Genomic DNA, 27,958 nt, shown 5'->3' with positions numbered 1-27,958 from the left:
CCACATCCATACTGTAAAAATACAGTCAAGTTACATAGTTTGACCGTTTGATACTGAAAATTAAAATGTATTAAAATCAATAAATAATAATAAATTCAAATTGATTAGCAACATTTACTCATCAGGATAATACGCCCCACTATTTGAGAAGTACTGGCCTAAGGAGAGTTAAAGAGCAATTGGAACCAATTTTTACCAAACAATTTACAAAACCAAAATATTAAATGTGATGGTTCACTTACTTACCCCCCCCCCCCGCCCCCCTCTGTCATTGTTTGTATACTGTCCTCATTAAAATATGAAAACCTATAAATGTTTGGGTGGTTTTAGTCAAAGCAGACACTGTTTTATCATCTGTGTGATTTTGACAAAGATCAGATCACATTTGATGGGGATTTTATGCAGAAATGTGACAAATTCCAAAAGGTTCAGATACTTTTTCATACCACTGTATTTTGAGGGAGCATTTGTTTTGTTGGATGTTCAGACTCAAAACACTGGGATGTGGGTGTGTGCGGGCTTCGGGTGTGCTTGTTTTACAGTCCAGGTCCCAGGGTTAACTTAAGCGGTTTGCTCACTGCCTCAGTGCAGCACCTCCCTGTCACCCGATCCGGTCCGGGCGGGGTATATGTGTAGCTGCGGTAGGTCGATACCATCGTTGTGCAGCTCCTCCTGCTTCTGGAGGCCGTGAAGTTTGGCCACCAGGTCGCTGATAAACGCCTGTCGAGAGAAAAAGTATGTACAGATTATTTGAAATGATGTTTACCCAATGGCTGCTATTGACAGTGATAGACATCCAGGGGTGAAAGTGGACCAGAGCGAGCCGGATCTCCTTACCGGCATGAGTTTTCGACCCGGAACGCCGTTCCGACGGTACTTTGATCCCGAAAATATGATGGCAACTGTCAAAATCCTTTGTTTGATGGTTTGCATAAAGTATTGTATTTTGTCAAATGATGCTCTCTGGTGGCGGAGTTGGGTGTGTCTGAACCCTTGCCTTTTCTGACTGAGAAGCAGATGTTTCTGACATGGCTATGGGACAGCTACTTACTCTGGTTCGGCCCACTTGAAGCTGTGTGTTGTTTCAGTTGATGTATGTTGGTTTTGGCATTTGTGGTTAAGCGTGGAGATACTGTTTGCTTGGTTATGTTTAGCAATTTGCTATGAGAGAAGCGTGAATACTAGTGATGGGTCCGTGAGACCTCATGAAGCGTGTCGACACAGTGACACACTGTGCTGACACAGTGTGGATACTGTGTCATTGAATACTGACACCTGCTGGACATAAAAAATCCCTATAGGCAACCCACTTGACAGACTGACACTGAATTGACGACATAGTAACATCAAATTATTTAAGTCTTTGCATTCATATTGCATTATTCCATATTTTTATATTATGTGAACATATATTATAATGTGAAAATGTAAGTAATAATGAATGGGTGAATGAGGATGCTTGTTGACTTTTTGTTCTGATAAAATTTTATTCAAAAACATTTTTTTTATGTTTAAAATTTCGTTGGTTCCTTTTTATTTATCATAAACAAGCAATTTCACCTGCTGTGGACAACACACACTCGCATGGAACCAACGATGCCAGCATGCACAAGAATTTCTTAGCCAGTTGAAAGAGGTTTGGATAATACGTCCATTGGCTCCTCCAGCATTGAAGAAAATCTGCATTGTGTGTCATCGTTGCACTTTTGCAATTTCATCGACAGTTGCATTGCCTCCTTGACTCCCCACTTCGTCATCTAAGTGCTACCATAGCCCATCAAAAAAATTTTTTTGAAGTGGACGATAAATAAATTATAGCTTAATTACTGATTTCTAATGAATTACCAAAAAAGCTACTGTGGGAAAGTAAAGGAATGGCTCTATACCTGTGTTTATCTTGGGGTTATCAGAAACTTCATTCTCATGCTTGGCCCAATAATGCTTCAGGATTGAGGAGGGGGCTACTGTTTGTATATGACAGGTTGAAAGTACAAATGCGACACCTGCAAAAAAAAACAACGTTAATAAAATATCTAGTGTTGTTAGAGCCGCGCGAAGCGATCGGTTCAACATGTTCAGACCAGGACTCGTACCTGCGCGTACGACGTGTCTAGGATGAAAGGCGAGTGCTCTGACCACTATGCTAGCAGGTTAAATTCCGTCAAGTTTTCTTGAAGGCATGAAAACGGTTATTTCCACGCACCGCAAATGACGGACCCGCGTGTAACCGTCACACAAATAAACTAAGAGTTACCTTAAAATTAATTGTATTTTGAATGGAAGATGACAAGTGCATTTTCCCAGAGTTACGTTCATTTCCACAGCATGTAGACAACGAGGAAGTAACCGTGAGATTTGGATTGTTTCAGCAGCTCCATCGCGTTGACAGACGCTCTTCCTTTTGAACCAGTTTGCCGCGTCATGACTGTGTCGACACAGTTCAATGACTTCATGCATCAGTCACGTGATTTCCTTGTAGCGATACGCGCACCGACGCAGGGGTTGCTCCATGAGCTCGGCGCAGGCGCCGGCGCATTACTATCACTGGACCCATCACTAGTGAATACATTAGCATTCGTAGCATCTAAGCTAGCGGACTTTATTATGCAGACTGGGCTGATTTGATTTACTAAATTTACATATTGATTGTACTGGAGGAACGTATGATCACCAAACCAATTGTTTTGTGTAAAATGTTTATTGTTAATATGTGTGTAATTTTGAACATGAGTGCATGTGTGCGTTGCAGCTTTATGATTCATCAAAAGTAGGACAGAACACTATGTAAAAAAAAAAATTAAAAAATAAAAAACGCTTGGTAAATTGATGCAATAAAAAAGCAATGCAACAGAAATTTGATCAGCTCTTTACAAGAAAGGAAAGAGTTGAAGAGGCTTGTTTATTTGATCTACTGTCCATCATTTATTTAGACTCGTCAAGTGTCATTGTTAATTCTCACTGAACGTAAAAGAAGTATAAATGAACATGTGTGGAACTATGTACTTAGTAAAAACAGGTGAAATAACTAAAAACATATATACAGTGCCTTGCAAAAGTATTCGGCCCCCTTGAACCTTGCAACCTTTCGCCACATTTCAGGCTTCAAACATAAAGATATAAAATTTTATTTTTTTGTCAAGAATCAACAACAAGTGGGACACAATCGTGAAGTGGAACAAAATTTATTGGATAATTTAAACTTTTTTAACAAATAAAAAACTGAAAAGTGGGGCGTGCATTATTCGGCCCCCTTGCGTTAATACTTTGTAGCGCCACCTTTTGCTCCAATTACAGCTGCAAGTCGCTTGGGGTATGTTTCTATCAGTTTTGCACATCGAGAGACTGACATTCTTGCCCATTCTTCCTTGCAAAACAGCTCGAGCTCAGTGAGGTTGGATGGAGAGTGTTTGTGAACAGCAGTCGTCAGCTCTTTCCACAGATTCTCGATTGGATTCAGGTCTGGACTTTGACTTGGCCATTCTAATACCTGGATACATTTATTTTTTAACCATTCCATTGTAGATTTGGCTTTATGTTTTGGATCATTGTCCTGTTGGAAGATAAATCTCCGTCCCAGTCTCAGGTCTTGTGCAGATACCAACAGGTTTTCTTCCAGAATGTTCCTGTATTTGGCTGCATCCATCTTCCCGTCAATTTTAACCATCTTCCCTGTCCCTGCTGAAGAAAAGCAGGCCCAAACCATGATGCTGCCACCACCATGTTTGACAGTGGGGATGGTGTGTTCAGGGTGATGAGCTGTGTTGCTTTTACCCCAAACATATCGTTTTGCATTGTGGCCAAAAAGTTCAATTTTGGTTTCATCTGACGAGAGCACCTTCTTCCACATGTTTGGTGTGTCTCCCAGGTGGCTTGTGGCAAACTTTAAACGAGACTTTTTATGGATATCTTTGAGAAATGGCTTTCTTCTTGCCACTCTTCCATAAAGGCCAGATTTGTGCAGTGTACGACTGATTGTTGTCCTATGGACAGACTCTCCCACCTCAGCTGTAGATCTCTGCAGTGCATCCAGAGTGATCATGGGCCTCTTGGCTGCATCTCTGATCAGTTTTCTCCTTGTTTGAGAAGAAAGTTTGGAAGGACGGCCGGGTCTTGGTAGATTTGCAGTGGTCTGATGCTCCTTCCATTTCAATATGATGGCTTGCACAGTGCTCCTTGAGATGTTTAACGCTTGGGAAATCTTTTTGTATCCAAATCCGGCTTTAAACTTCTCCACAACAGTATCTCGGACCTGCCTGGTGTGTTCCTTGGTTTTCATAATGCTCTCTGCACTTTAAACAGAACCCTGAGACTATCGCAGAGCAGGTGCATTTATACGGAGACTTGATTATACACAGGTGGATTCTATTTATCATCATCGGTCATTTAGGAAAACATTGGATCATTCAGAGATCCTCACTGAACTTCTGGGGTGAGTTTGCTGCACTGAAAGTAAAGGGGCCGAATAATATTGCACGCCCCACGTTTCAGTTTTTTATTTGTTAAAAAAGTTTAAATTATCCAATAAATGTTGTTCCACTTCACGATTGTGTCCCACTTGTTGTTGATTCTTGACAAAAAAATTAAATTTCATATCTTTATGTTTGAAGCCTGAAATGTGGCGAAAGGTTGCAAGATTCAAGGGGGCCGAATACTTTTGCAAGGCACTGTATGTACTTAGTAAAAACAGGTGAAATAACTAAAAACATATATATTCTTGTATCTTTAAAGTAGCCTCTATTTACTCCGATTATTTTTTGTACACTCTTGCTATTCTCTTGATGAGCTTAAAGAGGGAGTTTTCAGGGTTGATTATTGGAATTTATTGTTTTATCAGTGGGGTAGGGACCTTCATTTGTGTTGCATTGAATGAGGTGTGGGGATGAGATCCTGCCCCAAGTGGAGGAGTTCAAGTATCTTGGGGTCTTGTTCACGAGTGATGGTAGGAGGGGAGCGGGAGATCGACAGGCGAATCGGTGCAGCGTCTGCAGTAATGCGGACTCTGCACCGGTCCGTAGTGGTGAAGGAGCTGAGCCGAAAGGCAAAGCTCTCGATTTACCAGTCGATCTACGTTCCTACCCTCACCTAGGGTCACGAGCTTTGGGTCGTGACCGAAAGACCAAGATCCCGGATACAAGCGGCCAAAATGTTTTCCTCTGCAGGGTGTCTGGGCTCTCCCTTAGAGATAGGGTGAGAAGCTCGGTCATCCGGGAGGGACTCGGCGTCGAGCCGCTACTCCTCCGCGTAGAGAGGAGCCAGCTGAGGTGGCTCGGGCATCTGGTTCGGATGCCTCCCGGACGCCTCCCTGGAGAGGTGTCCCGGGCATGTCCCACCGGGGAGGCCCCGGGAACGCCTTGGGATCCTGCCAGAGGAGCTGGTTGAAGTGGCTGGGGAGAGGGAAGTCTGGGCTTCCCTGTTAAAGCTGCTGCCCCCGCGACCCGACCCCGGAACAAGCGGAAGATAATGGATGGATGGATGGATGAATGAGGTGTGTCCAAACTTTTGGCCTGTACTGTATGTTAGTTACCGTAATTTTCGGACTATAAGCCGCTACTTTTTTCCTTCATTTTGATACCTGTGGCTTATAGTCCAGTGCGGCTTATTTGTTGATTTTTTTAGGTAACACTTTATTTGACAGCAGTGTCATAAGACTGTCATAAGATCATCAAAATTATGACATGACACTATTATGGACATTACTGAATGCTTATGTCATTAAGTGTCATTTGGCAAATTATGTCACTAACTCAATTTTTGCCCATCTTGGATCTTTTGCATCCATTCAAAAGTGAGATCATTTGCCGGATAACACTGAATGACATCTGTTATAACCATTCATGAATGCTCAGGACAGAGACATTTCATAATTATGATTGTGTAATGACAGTCTTATGGCACCACTGTCAAATAAAGTGTTAGCAAATACAATAACTAGCAACTGATGAAACAATTGGAACAGTAACTGAAGAAATAATTAGCACAGAACATGATTTTTGATTGTTATTTACATCTGTAGTGCTGCAATGCATGCTAAGAGGCATGTTGGATGACAACAGTCAACAGCAGGTGGCAGCAGAGGTTGACACTCTCCCCCAAGGGAGCAGTGATGGCCAAATGAAGCAATAAAGCTTTGCAGTAATTTGTTCAAAGTTTAATGATGGTTCATTTCGTCTTATGACAGTCGGTCGTATGATGCCGCTGTCAAATAAGGTTGTACCGGTTAATATCTTTTGGTGTAAATATCCCATGATACACTGAGGACAGCTGCGGCTTATAGTCCAGTGCGGCTTATCTATGAACAAATGCCATTTTCGTGCCAAATTTGGTGGGCTGCGGCTTATAGTCAAGTGCACCTTATAGTGCGAAAATTAGGATATATCTTTATTATTTAAAAAAAAGAAAAAAAAGAAAAAGGAAAACGTTTACATTAGCTTCAATTTTAATGTACATCCAATGTTCTTAATTTGTTAAAATTGAGGATTTGCATTTAGGAAATGTGGAGGGGCGAATTAGATGGAGTTTGGGATTACTTCTGTTGTTGTTGATTTATTTTGCAAATCTTTGAAAAAATACTATTTTGAACGAAAATGATTTTTTTTTTGTATGTGTTATAGGAATAACTTTGCCAAAAGCAGTTTTATCTGCATTTCAGTGGTTTTAGGAGGTTCGAACCCCCCCTCCAAAAAAAAAAAAAAAAAAATTCTGGCTCTGTGGCGACATTCTTGACAGGGAGTTCTGGCAAGAAATTCTAACCACTTTCACCCCTGTAGACATCCAAACCATTTTGACCAGTTACAATAGATTGGAAGTCTATCACCAAACTGTGGTAAATGAGTTAATCTATTGCAGCCGCTCCCTCATAAAAGAAAAATGTCCAAACTATTTTTAGCAAATGAGTTTTGACCATCTATAGGTCAAGTGACTATTCTAGATAACCAAGACCTGGCGTATACGTAGACATCACATTTCAGGTCATGTAGGCTACAATATTACCGTAAGGTATCCAGGTGTGGACATGTTTTTCCCAAAATTATAAACGTAATAAGCAAGATTTTTTTTTTTTTATTAATGAAAAGGAGATTTGACTCTAAAAACAAATTCACAGAAGAGACGAATTTGCAAACATCCACAACATGTGATTCTTTTGTTTTCTGTTTAGTTTGAAACCAAACTTCAGCTGGGAGTGGCAATACAGACTTGAAAAACCTGCAAGTAAGTCAATTTACATGATACAGCTAAATGAAAAAAACATTTTGTATAAGGGGGTGTTTTTGTTCACCTCTGTGTTGTTGTTGCAAGACTGAAGAATCTCCTAGAACAGGTACACACACAAGGGCACAACACAGAAATATTGATGATTATAGTTGCAGTAGTAGTAGTAATTACCCAATTGCTGTACTATATGACGATATATATCGCCAAAACTTTTCTATCGTCATCGTCGACCTGTTCCTGCAGTGCACGTCAGCAGATCGCACTAAATTTTGGCTAATTTGCTACATTGATGGGATTCCATGTAGTACCACCAATCGGCCTCTAGACGTCTCTCTCTGCTCGCAATAGCGTACGTCAGAGGTGCCCAAGTCCGGTCCTCGAGAGCCCCTATCGAGCTTGTTTCCCATGTCTCCCTCTTTTAACACATCCGAATCAAATGATCAGGTCATCAGCAAGCTTTGCAGGAGCCTGATAACGATACTAATTATTTGATTCAGGTGTGTTGGAGGAGGGAGACATGGAAAACAAGCTGGAAAGGGGCTCTTGAGGACCGGGTTTGGGAACCCCTGCCGATTGAAAATTAAAACACATATAATCCACACGGAAAATAGACAACACATTGTGTCTTAATATTAATATAAACAAATTTATAATTAAGAGGTGGGAATTAGAGTTGCTGTCAGGTTTTATTGGGTTTTTTTTTGGCATAAGTTGTCGGTCCGTTCCTAACTGCATCCCGAAGACCGCGCTATGATTTAGTTTCGCTTTATTTGGCATATTTCAATAATCGGAATTTGAATGTTTGTGAATCGTTCTCGAATCTTCCACGACCTAATCGCGAATAATTTTAGAATCGGAAATGTCACACGCCTCTATTTATTACATTACAGTGTTTCCCACAAATGAACGAGACTGTGGCGGCCCGCCACAGTCTCGTTTGGGCCCGCCACAGTCTCGTTTGCCCCCCCCCCCCCCGCCGAATAAAAAAAAGAAGATAATAATCAGATGCGTCAGTCAGCCGATTACACAGCTGTAGCCCACTCCACTCTACTACCCGCGCGTGCTCTCGCGGGTAGTAGAGTAGCATTTTAGAGTAGTATTTTATTTATTTATTTATTTATTTAAGAGACGCAAGGGGAACGAGTAGGAAGAATGGGAGAACGAGCGAGATAGCGAGAGATAGCGGTCGCATGTCTTAGCAGCACGCTGTTATTTTGTTATTGTTTTTCTGCACAACACCGGCGCGCCAACTTCAGACAAATTATGGCTGACGAAACTTTGATAAATGCGCCCCCCCCCAATTTCGCGAGCTCTCGGACACTCAAAAAATGACTCTCATACCTCTCCTTGCTAAGTTAATGGTACCTCGATGTTCGTTTGTGTGGAAATTTAGTTCACGAGCAACGGGGAAAAAACTATTCACCTTCTCACCAAATCAAGTAAAACTCTTTACACGGCTATTAGAATTCCCCCAGTCCTGTAAATGGGTCAGTTCACAGAAGGACTGTTATTGTTGTGGTAATGTAGTACTTACGAGGGTCAAATAAAAAGGAAAAAGGAGGACTACGACGGCGGTCTGAAACCCGCGGCTCTCGGGCTGCATGCAGCTCTTTAGCGCTGCTTTTTTTTTTTTTTTTTTTAAATGGAAAAAGATGGGGGAGGGAAATATATTTTTTGTTTTAATAGGATTTCTAAGAGGACAAACATGACACAAACATTCTTTCAATTCATTAATACTGTAATGAAGTTAAACTTGTGGTCGCATCGTACAACAGAGTAGTCACGTGGTGCGCTATAGGATCCACTGCAGGGAAAATAAACATTTAATCATGAAGGCTAATTATGTATTTCTAGCCAACTTAGTCATTTTTATACTAGGCTAATATAGCTAGTATTGATAATTATAAGGCTTGTACAAGGCTTTGAATTTTTTTGCTGCTCCAGACATACTGTATCAGTTTTTTTTGGGGGGGGGGTCAAATATGGCTCTTTCAACAGTTTGGGTTGCCAACCCTGAGTCACTACGAGATGTAAGTCGTACTATTGCTACGAGAAAAAAAAGTTGCATTATTACATAGGGTAACGTAGCTGTAATCAGCTACGCATTTTACATACATATACCGTAGCGGAGAGCTATAACATTAGCCTAGCTAATGAAATATTTCAAATATATCTTTGTTATGGTTCTTCTTGGGGGAAAAAAATTATGAAGAAAAAAAAAAAAAATTCGCCGTGGCACGACATGGTGAGGCTGTCCGACTCCGATGCAGCCCACCACCACAGTTTCAAAAAATCCTATGGGAAACACTGCATTATGCTAACTCAGTACTTCTCAAATAGTAGAGAGCGCACCAGCGATGCTGGGGTGGGGGGGGGAAATGATGTGACCTCGGAGAACATAATTTTTTGCTGTACTAGAATAAAGTGTCATTGCACATACGCTTAGTGGGGGGCCATGGCACTCTCATTTTCAGAGTGTGCAGTATTTTTGAACCAAACAAGAACACACAGCAAAGAGCACTGGAGATATGAAAAGCAAAGACGAGGAAATATGACGACGCGTATGTAGTGTTTGGCTTTTAACACAGTGGGAGATGAAGAAAGATCAGTCTCTTTATTGTGTCTTAAAATGTTTGCGGCGGATAGCAGGAAGGCAAATCAATTAAGAGGCCACTTAAAGACATTAAACCCCAATCACATTGATGAGCCTGAATATAAAGTCATCTTAAAAGTCAATATAACTTTTAAATAATTTTAACTTTTAAATAAATTTTCACCCCAAAATTTAAAATGTATTAAATCGTGGCATATCATTATTATGATGCTATATTAACGACCATTTCGTGATAAGATCTTTCTTTTCAATATCGCAAAGCACTAGTGTATATTATACAAATATTAAAAAATTCACAGAGAATTACATCACCTGCAGTCGTTGCCTCCTCTCAGCATCTGTCTTCAAGTCTAGTAGATCGTCAATGTTCACCTCCTCTGGCATGTCCTCCTCCTCATCATCAGCAGCAACAACAACAACAACAACCAAAGTAAGTCCACAAGAATAACAAACTGGTCAAATGTCACCTAGCATAGCAAAATGAGTGGCATGGGTCTCTGAGATAAAAGCCCCTCCCAGTTCAAAAGGATTGGACGTTTAATGGCAGTCAAAGAGATAGAAGTCTGTTTACAAGCACGTCTTGCGTGTGCCTACAGAGGGAGACAAACACTACAGCAGTGCCATGAAGCTGACAGTAGCAGGTGCAGGTACAGTGGGGCAAATAAGTATTTAGTCAACCACTAATTGTGCAAGTTCTCCCACTTGAAAATATTAGAGAGGCCTGTAATTGTCAACATGGGTAAACGTCAGCCATGAGAGACAGAATGTGGAAAAAATAACAGAAAATCACATTGTCTGATTTTTAAAGAATTTATTTCCAAATTAGAGTGGAAAATAAGTATTTGGTCACCTACAAACAAGCAAGATTTCTGGCTGTCAAAGAGGTCTAATTTCTTCTAACGAGGTTTAACGAGGCTCCACTCATTACCGGTATTAATGGCACCTGTATTAACTCATTATTAGTATAAAAGACACCTGTCCACAAACTCAGTCAGTCACACTCCAAACTCCACGATGGCCAAGACCAAAGAGCTGTCGAAGGACACCAGAGACAAAATTGTAGACCTGCACCAGGCTGGGAAAACTGAATCTGCAATAGTTAAAACGCTTGGTGTAAAGAAATCAACTGTGGGAGCAATTATTAAAAAATGGAAGACATACAAGACCACTGATAATCTCCCTCGATCTGGGGCTCCATGCAAGATCTCACCCCGTGGTGTCAAAATGATAACAAGAACGGTGAGCAAAAATCCCAGAACCACACGGGGGGACCTAGTGAATGACCCACAGAGAGCTGGGACCACAGTAACAAAGGCTACTATCAGTAACACAATGCGCTGCCAGGGACTCAAATCCTGCACTGCCAGACGTGTCCCCCTGCTTAAGGAAAGTACACGTCCAGGCCCGTCTGCGGTTCGCTAGAGAGCATTTGGATGATCCTGAAGAGGACTGGGAGAATGAGTTATGGTCAGATGAAACCAAAATAGAACTTTTTGGTAGAAACATAGGTCCTCGTGTTTGGAGGAGAAATAATACTGAATTGCATCCGAAGAACACCATACCCACTGTGAAGCATGGGGGTGGAAACATCATGCTTTGGGGCTGTTTCTCTGTAAAGGGACCAGGACGACTGATCTGTATAAAGGAAAGAAGGAATGGGGCCATGTATCGAGAGATTTTGAGTGAAAATCTCCTTCCATCAGCACGGGCATTGAAGATGAGACGTGGCTGGGTCTATCAGCATGACAATGATCCCAAACACACAGCCAGGGCAACAAAGGAGTGGCTTCGTAAGAAGCATTTCAAAGTCCTGGAGTGGCCTAGCCAGTCTCCAGATCTCAACCCCATAGAAAATCTGTGGCGGAAGTTGAAAGTCCGTGTTGCCCAACAACAGCCCCAAAACATCACTGCTCTAGAAGAGATCTGCATGGAGGAATGGGCCAAAATACCAGCAACAGTGTGTGAAAAGCTTGTGAAGAGTTCCAGAAAACGTTTGGCCTCCGTTATTGCCTACAAAGGGTACATAACAAAGTATTGAGATATAACTTTTGGTATTGACCAAATACTTATTTTCCACTATGATTTGCTTTAAAAATCAAACAATGTGATTTTCTTTTTTTTTCTCCACATTCTGTCTCTCATGGTTGAGGTTTACCCATGTTGACAATTACAGGCTTCTCTAATCTTTTCAAGTAGGAGAACTTGCACAATTGGTGGTTGACAAACTACTTATTTGCCCCACTGTATGTTTTATATCATCATTTGCACGTGTGTGTTTACTTTTCTCTTTCGCTCGCTTTCTCTCACACACACAGACACACATTGTGGGTTTTTATTTGCCATTCCTTAGTCTCATTACTGTTTCGTGTTACTTTCTCCCAGTCTGTTCAGTCCATATATGGTCTCTATTCCAGAGGACACGTGTGACAGGTCTGTGTGTGTTTGTGTGTGTCTTTTTTGTGCTAGGCTCCACCCCCTGTCGTTTATCTGCTGCAGACATCAGTATGATGTCATCACATACAACTGATGTTTGGATTGTTTTTCAAGGACTGATTTGTGGTGTCAGCAATGTCTCTGCACACAGACACAAAGACACGCACACTAATCTGTGTGTTGGTCCATAATAGAAGCTCCATTTGACCTCGTTAGGTTAATGCTGACTTCTTTGTGTGCGCCGGTTATGAGACGTGTATGCGGGAGCATGCAGTGTGGGGGAAGGTACACACTGGGGGAAAAAAAAGCTACGATAAAGATGACAAAAACGTCATGAATATGTTTCAATATTATAAGTAGTAGTAGTTAGGGCTGGGCGATATGGCCTAAAGTACGTATTACGGTAAATTGAACAGATTTACCTGGATAACAATAAATGAGGATAAATTCGCCCTAGCGGACTGTTATATAATTTGAAAATCTGAATGAATACGTGAAATACAAATTATCGGTTTCTCGTTGATTTATTTACACAATTTCAATTTACATATTTAAACAATTGTACATGCAGTCTAAACATTAAGTATAAAAAAATTCCTTGTAAATCATAAGAATTCAAGTATGAACATTTATAACAGCTTTTATGCCTTGAACAATGTACAACATTATAAAAATCGATAGGACGACTGTGCAAACATGTCATTGTGACACAAATGACTTAGTTTGAACAAAACACTTCAAACAGACAACTTACTGTTAATGGCTGCTGTGACATAATTACTCAACACAAGTGTTTACTTCAAGGTTTCAGGTTACTTTCCCCAGAACATTTTTTAATACATGCACGCACACATGCACCCCCCACACAGACAGACAAACAGACACACACACACATATTAAAGCTATATTGCTCTTTTGCCAATGAAACATTTAAGATTTTATAGTGGCAGTAATGACACAGAATGAAGCAAGCACACACAGAAAAATAGCTGTGACCATTAAACGTATTATATTATAGGCTTCTGTTACATTATCGTTTACAGTGTTGTTAATAACGGCGTTAGAATATAACGGCGTTACTAACGGCTTTATTTTCTTCAGTAGTGAGTAATTTAATTAATTATTTTTACTGAGGCGGGAAAGCCGTGCGCTACTATGCTTTACGATGTTGGTTGACTGATGCGAGAAAAGTGAAAAAGACAGATTCACGGACACGAGAAAGCAGAGCAGGAGTGGGGAGGAGGCAAGGGAGGGTGATGCCTTTGCAAACGCGATGGTGGCGAGGTGGCTCCAATAATACCTGACTGTAGCCGATAGCCTACAAACTACGCTCACATGATGCTTCGGTAGATATCACATATCTACAGACTAGATGCAAATAACAGACACGGCGGCATTAGTAACACACATAATAAAGAACTACAAGCGTTAGTAAACAGCCGCATCTTAAAGCAGTAGACTTCTAAAGAAGGCTCTGTTGCAGAGAACCTTCCTAGCGAACCTGAGTAACTTTTTATCGAAAATGCTCCTAAATCGGCAAAACTTAAATCTATCTTTAAATGATGAAACAGCTTTAATACTTACACATTTCGTAAATAGACAGAAGGGAACTAATGCAATAACAGGAGCAATTTTAACAACTTTGACGGTTGATTCACAACATTAAATGACTTCCACGCATAGCAAAGGTTACTATCTAGTTATCGCAATATCGGCAATACCCCTGTGTCTAGTTAAGTTTAGGGTAAAGAATTGGGCATGGGCCAATTTGGGCCAATTGTCCCAAAAACCCTTTAAACTTCACATTGTGTGACCTGTTTATTTTTGGGGAGAAAAGAAAAACATGAAAATTATCACCAGTTTCTTTGCCATGTAACTAATTACTCTTACATTCAGGTAACAGTTACTAACGCAATTACTCTTTGGGAAAAGTAATTTTTAACTGTAATTAATTACTATTTTAAAGTAAGATTAACAACACTGATCATTTATGCTGAATACTTTACCCTAATAAAAGATATCAAAGAAATCAAACATACACACAGATACAAAAGAACGCAACATACTAATTGCTAGATGCAGTCCGTGCCCAATCCACTCATTAAGTTAAGCTGTTTTGACAAGGTTAGAGCCGCTATCCGACTCCATCACGTTTATTTTATAGTGTTAGCCGCTAGCGTTAGCCTATAGCCTGGCTACCAGTAGAAAGCACCCACTCCTGAAATCGTGAGAACCAGGGAGGAAAGCGGGTGAAAGCCCGTTTGAAAGCTGCCAAGAGTCTACTTGTCGGGTGAAAGTTTGGCGACACTCTCTTAAGCCCGACTCCATCACGTTTGCTTGTAGCGATAGCTGCTAGCGTTAGCCGCAAGCATTAGCCTACCAGGCTTCTGTTTGTTTTGAGTTCCTGATAACCATGTGACGTGACTTCATAGGTAAGCCCACTGACTGCTTTCTTAAAGGGGAATGAACATAGCTGAACAACAGAGTCAAAGCGGCATAAAAAGACTATAATTTCTTGTTTCATTAAATTACCAAATTTACCGACATGGTCAAAATTACGTCGGTCATTGTGAAGAATTTCTGTAACGGTAAATTTTCCGGCTCTAGTAGAAGTAGTAGTTTAGTAATTTTGCAAAAATTAAGAGGAATAGAGAAGAAGAACAAGTAATAGTAGTTCTAATGTAAATAGTACAGATAGTGGTAGTGGTCTTGATTGTAATAGTAGCAGTAATTAGCTTCTTGTAGTAGTGGTCAAAATACTAATCGTAAGAGTGTGCGTCAGTAGTAGTTATTAAGGCTGGGCAATTTCAAAGCGGGGAAAAAAGATTAGTTCATTTTCAGTGATCAGCCGTGTCATTTTTAATCGACAATAACAATATACAGATACAAACTGACTAGGTGGGCAGACTTTGAACAGTCCCTTAAAAAGAGTCCTAGATGTTGATGGTTTTTAGGTACTATTTTTCATTAAAATACAAAATAAGTTTCACTTTTTGAGCACCTTAATTTTAATATACAATGATGAATTTGTATAAAAAATACTAGTTTAAAAAAATAACAGTTTTTTTTTTTTTTAAATCTTTTTTTGGGGGGGGGGCTCGTAGTGCTCAGTAGTGCAATGAGTAATACTGTAGTCCGCTATTTGTAGATGTAGTTGTACTAATGGTACTATCAACTAATTGGCTGTCATTGACAGCAATAGATGTCCAATCCACCGGTCTTTGTACTGGATCATTCACTGCCAGCCCCTTCCAATTATAATGAATTGGATGTCCATCACCGTCAATAGCACTAAAACAATTGCCTGGCACGGCCAAACTGTTCTCCCTGTGTTTTTCAAACACTGAGAGTATAGTCTGGGACCCAGCCCATTAACGGCCTCTCGAGCAAGTACAAAATCAATCGACAAATCAGATTCGTTTATTTGCGTGACGTGTTCTTAACGAGCAACGTCACTCTTCCGTGTCGGAAGTCGTCTCCACAACAACACAGATGGCGAACAGGAGAGCCGAGAATATGTTCCAATCCACGGTAAAATCAGTTTTAAATTACCAAAAACACATCGACACAAGTCATTGACAACAGTCTGTCTCGCGCTAGCCATGTTGAATAAACTCCGCTCTCCTCGTATGTTTACTTCCGCGCACAAGTCCCTCGTCTCGCCCGTTGCTGATTGGTCCACTCCGCTGTCTGTTGGCTGTGGCTTGCTCCGCCCTGGAAATTTTATCCGCTTAATGGTGGCCAGACTCAATAGCTGGAACAGCGGTGAGTCTGGAGTACCAGGCTACTAAAACAATCCTTCTCCTAGTTGAAATGGATTAGATGTCTATAGCTGTCAATGGCAGTCAATAAATTAATATTAGCTATCTGTCATAGTAGGAGTATTAGTAGAGGCGTGCGAAATTTCCGATTCTTAGATTATTCGCGATTCGGCCGTGGAAGATTCGAGAACGATTCACAAACATCTAAATTCCGATTATTGAATTATACCAGGTAAAGCGGAAATAAAACACAGTCAGCGCGGTCTTCAGGACGCAATGAGGAACGGACCGAGAGTAAATATCATGTTAAACTCATGCCGCTAGATAAAAAAAACAAACCAATAACACCTGACTGCGGCCGTCAGCCGCTACAAACAGCGCCCAGTTGCTAGTTGCTACATACTGCAACACACGGCTATGGTAGATATCACATGTATCTAGAACTAGATGTGAAATGACAGTCGACGGCTGTGTTAGATCACGTACCAAGAACTAGATGCGAAATGACAGACTTTCCCGCGCTAGTAAACAGGCGCCATCTTAAAGCAGTAGACTTCTCTAGAAGGCTCTGTTGTAGCGAACCTAATTACTTTTTATGTAAAAAAAAAAAAAAAAAACAAATCAGCAAAATCTTGACTTAAATCTATCTTTAAATGATGAAACAGTTTTAAAACTTTCACGTCGAAAGTAGACAGAAAGGAAATTATGGAATAACAGGAGCAATTTTAATAACTTTAACAGTTGATTCACAACATTAAATTAATTGAATGTAGTTTGAAGCTGCCGATACAGAATGGGGACTTGAGTATTTTATTTACTGTTTTTAACGGTTAACTTGATACTGAAATAGTCGTTTGTTTAGCCTGAGAGAATTTTTTAAAAATTTGGGAACTAGTGTACAAAAAATGAAAAGCGGGGCAGGGTGGGGGGTGGGGGGTTTGTGGTGCATCAATAATCGATTTATAATCGAATCGGAGCCTCTGAATCGTAATCGAATCGTTAGGTGCCCAAAGATTCCCACCTCTAGGTATTAGTAATAGTAATTGAGTCAGTAGTAAAAGTGTGTTAGTAGTAGTATTAGCAGTAGTGTTTGTGTCTGTGTGTGTGTGTGTTGTCAGCAGTAACATATGGACTCCTGCTTCATAACCACTCCCCCAACAACACCCGCGCACTCACTCGCAGATGTGACGCTCATAAATCAATAGCACTAATAGCTGTTAGCGTGTGTCTTCTTTGTTGTCTTTGTGTGTTCTCATTTACTTCCCTGATTGGCTGCTCTATTTTTCCATTGATTGACCACTAACTGGACAAACACGCTCATCATCAGTCTGACATCACCAAACTAGAAGCGTGACATCACTACTGAATATTTGTGTGGGAGTATATTTGTCTGTGTAAGTCTTTATACATTTATGTAAATTTGTACTTTTGGGGTGTGGGAGTGTATGTGTATTCAAACACTATGTGTCTGGGTATTTGTGTGTAAGCTTACCGACTTTTTGTGACTGCGTGTACTCATTGTTACAAATTTGTCAGCTGACTGGTGCGTGTGTGTGAGCTTGCGCGTACTACCCAGATGGGACATTTGACAGGAAATGAAGACAACAGAGAGATGTAATTATCTATTTATCACCGGACATACACACACACAACTACACACACGTATACTGGGTAATATCAGGGGACAAATAATTGTCTTCCCCCTTACCTTCATCTATTATGCATGACTGTATGTGTGTGTGTGAGAAGGATGAACAAAGACAACCTTTTACACTCTCACATTAGCAATCAAAATTCTCGTTAATCTTTTTGCCTTTTCCTGACGTGTTAATAACGTTGCCCTACACCGCCCTTAAATCAAACACATTCAGGAGCGTTTGTTGACAGGTGAACGCTATTCCAAAAAAGGAAAAGAAAAGCACTTAATGTAATTCGAGGAGATTACAAACATCATTATAATCTTCAAACTCAGTTTATTCCAACATTTCCATTACCTAATACTGTACATAATAGAAAAAGTATTATACTGTATTATCTAATGATAATAACGGTTAAGCCTGTCGCAATATGCAATAATTCCATTTATCGCGCGATATATAAAAATGAAGGCGGTAATTTTTCCGCTGCGATTTATCGCCTCACGTGCACGTGTGTGCGCGCGTGCGGCAGACGTGCTGTTAAAAGTTCGTTACCAACTGCGCAAAATGCATCTTCGTTTCAGGCCCGGCAAAAACTAGCGCCAGAGCCAATCGTTCCCATTATATCCTATTGTTCAACGTATACCGGCCGCGTCAGTGCTCCGGAGTGACTGTGGACCATCTATGGCGCGCCGGTGTTGTTGACGTGTGGGCGCTCCCGTCAGGAGTGACATTTCATGCGGGGCGGCTATTTTTCGGCACAACGCTGGATATTTACAACGAAGTCCGCCAAAATATTGTAACCGACTTGGCTGCTACGAATAACCTCACTTTGAAAACGAACAGCTGAATGAAATTAAGAGCGCTGTGCTTCAAACTCGTCCTGTTTATGAAAGCCGTCACATGCTGGTGTTGTGTAGTAATGAGCAGACGTGACTTCAGCGGCGCTTGCTACCTTTTTTAATGCGCGGTTGCGCGCACGCACACACTAGATATCATGAAATGGCAAACTAGATGTGCTACGTCCCATGCCATTGGCTACGTGAGCCCAGATTGATTATGGGACATGTAGTCCATATACTACATCGATGAATTCTAGTCATTTGTCACATGAGGTTAAGAAAGCCAAATCAATCCATACCAGTGACTATAGATAATGTTGCAAATATTGTTAATTCAGTACGTGACACAGATGGATTCGGACCATAAATAGGATGTCTTGCTCATGTAGTAAACCTAGCTGCTAAGAGAGCTGTAGCAATCAACGGTGTGCCCTGCCTCACTTTACAAACAGTAAAGATTGTTCTCAGCACTTTTATACAATTTTTTTTCATATCAGTAAGAAGTAAGCACGTAAATATTATGCACTAAAATGCATGTTTATATGATGGCAATTTAATTTGTGCTCGTTAGCAAAAAAAAAAAAAAAAAAAAAAAAAGAAACAAAAAATACAATTGTTATTTTTTTTTGACAGAGCATTAAATGTATTGAATCGGATCGAAAATCGTGTCCCCCGTATCAAAATTCGTACCGAACCATGACTTAACTGTATCGTTGCATCCTTATGGAACACCATTGCAGAAGCTATGACAGGAAATGTTTTCATTTTCCTAAATGCTTAAGTTATTAAGTGCAATTTTTTTTTTTTTTTTAAACACATTTTATTTATTCTGTGTTTCTGTGCGGTAGCAATATTGTTGTTTTTTACTTAAGAGGCAGGGTCTATTGTTTTTAGTTGTGATTTCTTAAAAAGTATATTTGAATTTAAGAGTAAATATTTATCGTGTTTAAATGGGTGTACTTGATCTATTGATATATACTGTATTCGCACTGTGTTATTGTAAATTGGTTTTAAAAAAATTGGGGGGGCGCAATAATATCGCATATCGCAATAATTTATGAGAATAATTATCGCACACTAAAATTTGTTATCGCGACAGGCCTAATAACGGTATTATTTTACTAGTGGCAGAAACACTGGTGTTTTAATATTAAGACAGCTGGCGAGTTATTACTAGAGCTGAAACGAATACTCCAGCAACTCGAGTAACTCGAGTTTAAAAACTGTACTCAGAGTAATTTTATCCACCTCGAGGAATCGTTTAATTTTGCCAACTCTAAGCATCACGTTTTGCCCGGACTACTTTTAATGCGGGACAACGCGCTGACGTCACGTGCGTAGAGGAAGAAGCAATAAAAAAATAAAAATAAATCAATAAATTAAAAAAAAATACCTTACCACAGCCGCTACAAACTACTCCGACGTTGCTAAAAACTATGCCCGCATGATGCTACGGTTGTAGCAGGTAGCGTCTGATGCGTCTCATAGATATCACATGTATGTAGAACTAGATGCGAAATGACAAACTGGGCGGCATTAGTAAACAGCCGCCATCTTAAAGCAGTAGATTCTCAGCGCTAATAAATAAGATGTCGCTCGCTATCACTCGCTCATGTAACGTTAGCCCTGCGGAGGGCTAGGTTTCTATGCAGGTAGATTTGTGTCTTTAATATTCCATTAAAAAAAAAATAATAAAATTTGCTTCAATCAAAAAAAAAAAAACTCGCTTCAATCAAAATATATATTTTCAATAAAAAAGTCACTTCAATTAAAAAAAAAAAAGTGTTTGAATGCAAAAATAAATTTTAAACTAAAAAAAAAAATGCATTTGAAAACTCTTTTTCTTTGATTGAATTTTTTTCTTTTGATTGAAGTCAAGTTTTTTTTTTATTGAAACAACTTTTTTGATTGAAGTAATGCAGTTTTGCATTTGGGCCTTTATTATTTAATCAAAAATAAATTGTTTCAAACAAAAAAAAATATTTTCGGAAGGAAAATCTTCACTTGAATCAAAAATTTTAAAAAATCATTCATAGAAAAAAGGTTTTTGAATGCGATTAAATATTTCAAACTCAGAATTTTGCATTTGAACACTTAATTTTTCATTTAAACTGTTTTCTTTGATTGAAGCAATCCTTTTTTTGGTTTGGGCCATATTATGGGTAGGACATTTAAATTGTGTCTAAATCATTCAATCCCAGAAAAAGATGCTTCAATCAAAAAAAACTATTTTCAACCAATGAAAAAATCATTTTCAAAAATAAAATTGCCCTTCTCTAATATATATATATATATATATATATATATATATATATATATATATATATATATATATATATATATATATATATATATATATATATATTTTAATATATATATATATATATATATATATATATTATATATATATATCTATATCTATCTATCTATCTATCTATCTATATATATATATATATATATATATATATATATATAGATAGATAGATAGATAGATATAGATATATATATAGATATATATATATATTTTTTAATATATTTTTGATTTTTTATATTGAAGGGTCACTTTTTGGGGAGAGCGAAAAGTTTTTAACTCATTTTTTATTTGAAGTACTAAAAGTTTTGAAGGCACTTTTTTTTTAAGTAGAAAGTTTTGATTGAATCATTCTGACACAAAGATCCAACTTGGCCGCTACTTCCAACATATTTGAGTGATAGGTGATTACGCCAATGGCATAAAAGCATGACGAAGCAAGAATAATGCCCACAAGGGCTCCAGCCAGCCATCGGACTCAGCTCGAGGAATTCAAGCCGAAAATAGCGCACCTAAGGCGGATGACTTTGATGCGAGGCAGTGCTTCTATGGTCCGAGAGTACATCTGAGATGCAATTGTTGGCTTTTTAAAACAATGTACATCGAAAATTTGACTGAAAATGGTTCAATATTAGATGAAATGTCTTGTTTTCTCATGTATATTTATAATTGCTCTTTACCTAAAAAAAATGTTTTATCCGATTACTCTATTAATCGATAGAATTTTCAGTCGATTACCCGATTACAAAAATATTTGATAGCTGCAGCCCTAGTTATTACTAGTTAATATATATCGTAAACATAGGAGATGTTAGTAGTACTGTTGTAGTAGTGGTGTTTAGTAATATTAGTGGAAGTATTAAAAGGCTACTACAAGTAGCTTGTTCTTTTAACTCATTAAGTGCCATTGATGGTGCTACGACAAGTATTGCATTATTCTTTTAACTCGTCAAGTGCCGTTGACGGTGATGGAAACCCAAAATAAATGACAGGACAGGAAAGACTGATGTGACAGAGAACATTACGTGTGACAATTTACCTCAATAACATTTTACTTGGAGGGTTGGCAGCTTGACTTAAAGCAGTAATGTGAAGTAATTTCTTCACATGCCAAATAGGGTCACAATTAAAGTAATTAAACATTGTCCAACAAATAAAGCATGAAAAAAATAATTTATATGTTATATGTACTACCTAACATGGAATGGATACAAGACCCATCGAGGTTACAAGATTGGTAAGATATAGGCTGTTATTATTTTCATGATTTGAAGATGCAGGCATTTGCACATAATTTTATGTTTTTGTCTATCTGATGACATTGTTAAAAAAAAAATAATCAGACTTCATGTTCATTTTGGCAGATCCAGCAGCTCTCGTGCATATAAAATAATAATATAAAAACGTTGGAGGGAAAGAAGGAGATGAGTCGTTGATGGCTTTCTCCACTTTGTTGTGGCAACAATAAGAAAACAAAATAATAGCGGACTGCCGCCACAATCGACCGCGAAGTCTTGCTTCTCACTGATCTCCTCCTCGCCTCCTACAACTCCAGCGTCTCTTAAACGGATCGTGCATAGTGTCTTGTTATGAGCTTTTTGTTTACAAATGTATCGAACACACAACGTGCTGACAGTACAACACGACTCGGGGCTCTCGGCAGGAAGTGGCGTCTAATGGCGTGAGGAAATGTAGTTTTTTCACACAAGCGAACAGATTACAAAGCACCACTTCAGTGTTGTCCTGAGACTACATCTCCCATGATTCACTGCGTGACTTGAGCCGCTCGCTGATTCGCTGCGAGATTGACTCAATGCCAACACGCTAAGTTGTCACCTGTCAGCGGCTCTCGCGAAACGCAAACTAGAAGGCTATCATACGATCACCGAGAAAGAAACGCCGAACCGTACAAATGCAATGCAATGCTTGAAGCATGAAGGTGGAAATACATAATACAAATACAAACAAATGTGCACAAACTCACCGGCGGTGTGTGTCTCTTACTGCAACGTGACCGTGAATTACCGCGACGCCGACCCGCTTATATGCACAACCACACCCCTTTCCCGATTAACAGTGGATTAACCCTTTCGGACAAGATCGTAGATGACGCACAATTTAAACACGCTTAACCTAGCGAACGCAACAACAACTATGATCGGGGATTGCCACGAGTTAACTTTTGGCTAACGTCGCTAGCTTATACTGGTCATTCCACAACAGTTGGCAGCTCTGCTTTGACAAAGTCATCAGTCATCTATCCAAAACTTACTAACACTTACTTTTTGGAAAATCCTTGATCATAAGCAGACCGGTTAAGGAAGCAGGCATCTTCAAAGTGTTTGCAGCAGAGAACACTACTCGATGATGGCGTGAAATTCATTCGCTTCGTACGAACGAAAGATGTCCATTTACGTGTCCTGCTATCCTTTGGCCACTCATACAACTTCGTTTGAGTGAGAACAAAACATCCCCACACACCGCCTTGGCATCTTACCGAGAAGCAATTCAACAAACAATACTGTTCTACGGCGGACTTCCCTCATACTTCTAGGTGTGACGTAATTTCCGAAGATTGTCGAAGAAAAGCATTTTCGTTGTCAAGGGCGTTGCTATGGGTTAAACAAAGAATCTGGAAGGGTTGCATAAAAAAAAAAATAAATAAATAACGAAAATATGCTTATAACTGTTTAGCTATTGATATTCAAAAACATGGTTGGCCAACCTTACTTCACATTACAGCTTTAAAGAGTTAACACTAGTGATAGCAGTAGTAGTTGTCAAAATGTCTAAACCATTTGAACTGGGAAGGCTGGCACTTAATGATCCTATTTCAGTGCCATTGACTGCAAAAGATGTCGAATTCACATAAAGTGGGAGGAAGAGGTCTATCAACAAACATGGTCAACGGCAGGCTATGAGTTAAAAATATTCATCCTAACTTCAATAGACCAAAATGTTCTCCGTGTGATGTCAAAAAGTAGTTTGCATTTAGATGTCTTGACAGCAACACAAACTCAAACACACAAAGACACACAGCGAGTGAGCCTGCAGCTGTGTATGTGCTGCTGTCAGCTTCACTTTGTCTCCACTCTCCCAATCGTCTGTGACCTTTAACAATTTGCTCCTACTACGCACGCATCCTCGCCATCTTCAGTTTCTTTTTGTGTTTAACTAACAATTGATTTTTCTTTATGATGACAAACTCTTCCACCACTCACATCATCAACGTTTGCATCGCTTACTGTCATAATTAGGAAGAATAAAATAGTTTGGTAGACGTAGAAGTAATACCAATTGCAGAATTAAGAGTTGTACTGTAATTGTCCTGTTTGCAGTAGTACTAAATGCAGTAATGCTACGATCATTGCAGTAATAGTGAAGTGCCAATAATTGTAGTAATAGTGATGTAAGAGTAGCGGAAATACTACCATTGTTTGTGAAGGTGTAGCAGTCATCTGAGTGTTATAAGCAGTAATAGTAGTTGTATTGTAGAAAGGGTTATAGTTATTAGAGAAGCTTTAATATTATAGTGGTAGTGTTAAATGTCCAGGTAGTGTACTAGCTTTGTACAAATTTGAGCAATACTAGTGTAGTAGAGGTCACAATACTAATAGAAGTAAGTAGTAATATTGTATATTTAGTAAAAATTGAAGTAGTAATAATTTAGTGGAGGCACTAATATATGGAGTAATCATAGTATTGTTGTGGTTGTTCTAATTGCAGTAGAAGTGTGGTAGTACTAACCGCAGTGCAGTAATTGTACTAAAAATTGTAGTAGTGGTAGTTAAGTAAAGGTAGTAGTAATAGTAGTAGCAGTAGTACTAATTGGATTAGTTCTCCTGTACTGTAGTTGCAGTAATAGTCTAGTAGTACTCCTAGTAGTTGTAGTATTGTTATGGTAGTATAATTGTATTATTGGTAGTGGTAGACAGGTGGGTAGAGTAGCCCAAAAAATTTATTCTTGTAAGAGTAGCGTTACTTATAAATAATATTACTCAAGTAAAAGTAAAAGTAGTCATTAAAAATTTACTCAAGTACAAGTAAAAAAGTATTCTTTGAAAAGAATGTTCAAGTAATGAGTAACATTGTGAGTAACTGCTTACTATGTTAGATTTTTTCTCCTCAAAACAACTTCATCTATATGAACTGTTATTATTATGCTGTGCTATAACCTATTACATGACCACGTGAGGCCAAAAAATACACCAAAATCTTTGAATTCAGATGAGAAAAATGAAGCGTCACCCATTCAAAGAACATGAGTGCCCTCTAGTGGAGAAAAAACATTGTTACCTCTGATTGGTAAAATAGTGTACCGCACGAATGCTATTTTTAGACCGTGACATCGCATCGTAAAGCGGAAGTAAAGCGGATATAATATAGACCCGCCCTCACATAGAAACCATTATATTTCTGCTACTTTTCTCAGGTAATCATCCAAAAACGAACATGCCGATCAAGCACTGCTTATATGGAACTTGTGAAGGATGTTTTCTTCATACGTTTCCCGAAACCAAAAACTCGTCGGAAAAAATGTGAAAAATGGATCAACTTACGCGGACGTTTAACGCCAGCAACGTGAAGCCATTCACATTTCATATACAGTAAACATGTTGTTGTGCTGGCATGGTCCTTCAGAGGACAAAGAGGTAAGCCATTTTGATATTTTTACTAACTTTTTAGCAAGGCGTTTTGCCGTGCTGCTTGTCTGACAATGAATGACCAGAAAAGAATTAAAATGGTATCTGACTGCTACCGTTACCTTTTCTGTTGTAAAAAAAAAAATAAAACAAAATAAGTAAGGGGATGTGTAAATAAATTATAGAATTAAGATTTGTTATTAATGAAAAGATTAAAAGTGTTCGATGGCTGTCAACGAGTAGCATTGGCGATTGCTACACAAAAATGTAATGTAATGTAAATTGCCCAAAAGAACGGTACGAGACAACCAGAGGATATAATATATAAGATAGATAGGGTATATGGTGGTAAAGGATATATTGTTGAAACAGGAGAATATCATTGTCAGTGGCGTAAGAAAAAGGTGTCGATAAAAAAGCTATGCTTAGGTCGGCTGGTTTTTTTCCGTCTTCTTCAGCCCTCGACACTCAAGCCATCTCTTTAACTGAACATTTGTATGTTCTCCCACATCTTTACCAGTGAATTTGGCACCTGGGACATCGTTTTCGGACAGAATTGGTAGGTTTAGCTCTGTAAACATCTCCTTCGTACACTATTTCCATTCATTTACTATTGGGGACAAGACCCCGTTTGTCCCCCCCTTAGCAACATTAGCTAATGTCATGAATATTAATGAGCGAAAGTGACGTGAAGCGTGCAGTACGCCATTCAGTCATGTGGTTATTGTTGCGACATCTCATTGGTGAAACTGAGACAACCACTGCCAGCATCACTGGCTAAATTAGAGTGAATATGTAGAATAAAGAGGAAAAATGTAACAACTGTAGTGTTGTGCTGCAAAGATTAAGCGATTAAGGCGAGTATTCGATAAGAAAAAAACATTCTAATTATATTTTGCTGCTTCAAGTATTCGTTTAAAGTCGCGTTGTTATAGTTTGTTTTTGAAAGTGTTTGCATTTAGTTTGATTGATTTGGGTGGATACACTGCCCTCTAGTCTCCCTCATTTCACATAGTCAAATCCAGCTGCTCCCTGTTAAGACCAACATAAGCTAGGTTTTTGTTTGAGCCAATGTTTTTTTATGCATTCGTAATTTAGTTTAAAGGTATACTTCGCCAATTTTTGTGGGAATATGTGTCGGAACTATTTGTTGAGACCATTGTTTAAAAAAATAAATGTATAAAAAGTTTGAATTTTGTAGTATTTAAGCTAGTGGAGTTTTGCTATGTAAGTTAACCAATTGTTCTTTTGTTCTACATATGTAGATCCTTATTTATTTTTATTTTTATACCATTTGAGGCCTAGTTCAGGTATTAAAAAAATTTTTTTTTTCATGTTTTCATGTTTATCATGTTTACTCAATTATTCGAACTAACTAGTTCATCAATTAATCAACTACTAAAATAATCGATAGCTGTAGCTATAGTGTGTTATCAAGCGTAATTAAATTTTTAGGTAAGAAATACGATTTTTTAAAAATAAGATCTAGAGGTTTTTGAGTGAAAACAGTAAAAAAGTTTTTTTTTTCTAGTCACTTCTGAGATGCAATCGTTGGCTGTTTTCAACAATGTACATCGAAAAAAAAGACAATGATTGACTCAAAAAGGTTCAATATTAGATGAAATGTCGTTTTCTCGTGTATATTTATAATGGCTCCTTACCTAAAAAAAAAATGTTTTATCCGATTACGCGATTAATCAATAGAATTTTCAGTCGAATACTCGATTAATAAAATATTCGATAGCTGCAGCCCTATAGTGTAGCCCAGAGCAGCGGCGTCTCATGTAAAAGTAAAAGGTATTGTGGTAAAACTGCTCTTGGAAGTATTTTCCTGAAAAAGTTACTCTCAAGTAAATATAATGGAGTAAATGTAACTCGTTACTACCCACCTCTAGTGGTAGGATGACTGATTATAGCATTAGTGAAAGTGTAGAAGTAGTAATTGCAGTAATACGGTGGTAGTAGTATGTGATACTAATGTCAGTAATTATACTTATGGTAGTAGTTAAGTTGTACAGCAAAAGTAAAAACTGACTTCTTGTGTGCTGCAGTTTTGGTGGCAACCAAGCCCAGTCAGGGTAGTCCCAGTACTCACCCTGCCCGCGTAGAGCTCGTCCAGGCCGCAGTCTATCCACTTCTCCACGTCCAACCTCCTCTGGAGCTCCTTGCGGTTGTACTTGACGGTGACTCGAGCCTGGCGCCGCTGCAGACTGTGGCCGCCCGCCTCACGCTCTCCGCCGCCGCGGGTCCGGTTGGGTGACTGGTGGTTGCACACCTTGTTGACCCGCCGCCCCACTCGGTTCGCCGCCATTGGGGATGGTCAAGTTGGTGGAATTTTCTGAAGCTCAGGTTAATTAACTTAAGTCTTCAAGTTCTAACGAGTAAATTAAGAAGACAAACTAACAGAGTGTTTTTTTGTTTGTTTAGGGGATTAGAAACGTGTGCCAGAAAATATCAAAACAAAAATATTAAAGAGCAGGTGCAATGATGCACACTACGGGCGCG

The 27,958-nt window shown here is 39.0% G+C and overlaps 1 protein-coding gene across 2 annotated transcripts; it reads right to left on the bottom strand.

The window, feature by feature from the left end:
* Positions 1-372: 372 nt before the first annotated feature.
* LOC130917670 (protein phosphatase 1 regulatory subunit 14A-like) lies at positions 373-27,958 on the bottom strand. Of its 2 annotated transcripts, none has more exons than XM_057839301.1 (4): positions 27,549-27,958; positions 10,139-10,219; positions 7,277-7,309; positions 373-720 (listed from the first exon to the last, which is right to left on the bottom strand). In XM_057839301.1, exons 1-4 carry the CDS (start codon positions 27,762-27,764, stop codon positions 583-585), a joined length of 468 nt encoding a protein of 155 aa, XP_057695284.1. In that variant the 5' UTR covers positions 27,765-27,958; the 3' UTR covers positions 373-582. The 2 variants fall into 2 exon arrangements, with proteins under 2 accessions (XP_057695284.1, XP_057695285.1); XM_057839302.1 differs by having other exon boundaries at positions 10,139-10,216.

Source organism: Corythoichthys intestinalis, chromosome 6 (genome assembly GCF_030265065.1).
Source record: "Corythoichthys intestinalis isolate RoL2023-P3 chromosome 6, ASM3026506v1, whole genome shotgun sequence".
Lineage (NCBI taxonomy): Eukaryota > Metazoa > Chordata > Actinopteri > Syngnathiformes > Syngnathidae > Corythoichthys > Corythoichthys intestinalis.
The sequence above is the reverse complement of the archived record's forward strand: the minus strand, read 5'-3'. Positions and strand labels throughout refer to the sequence as shown.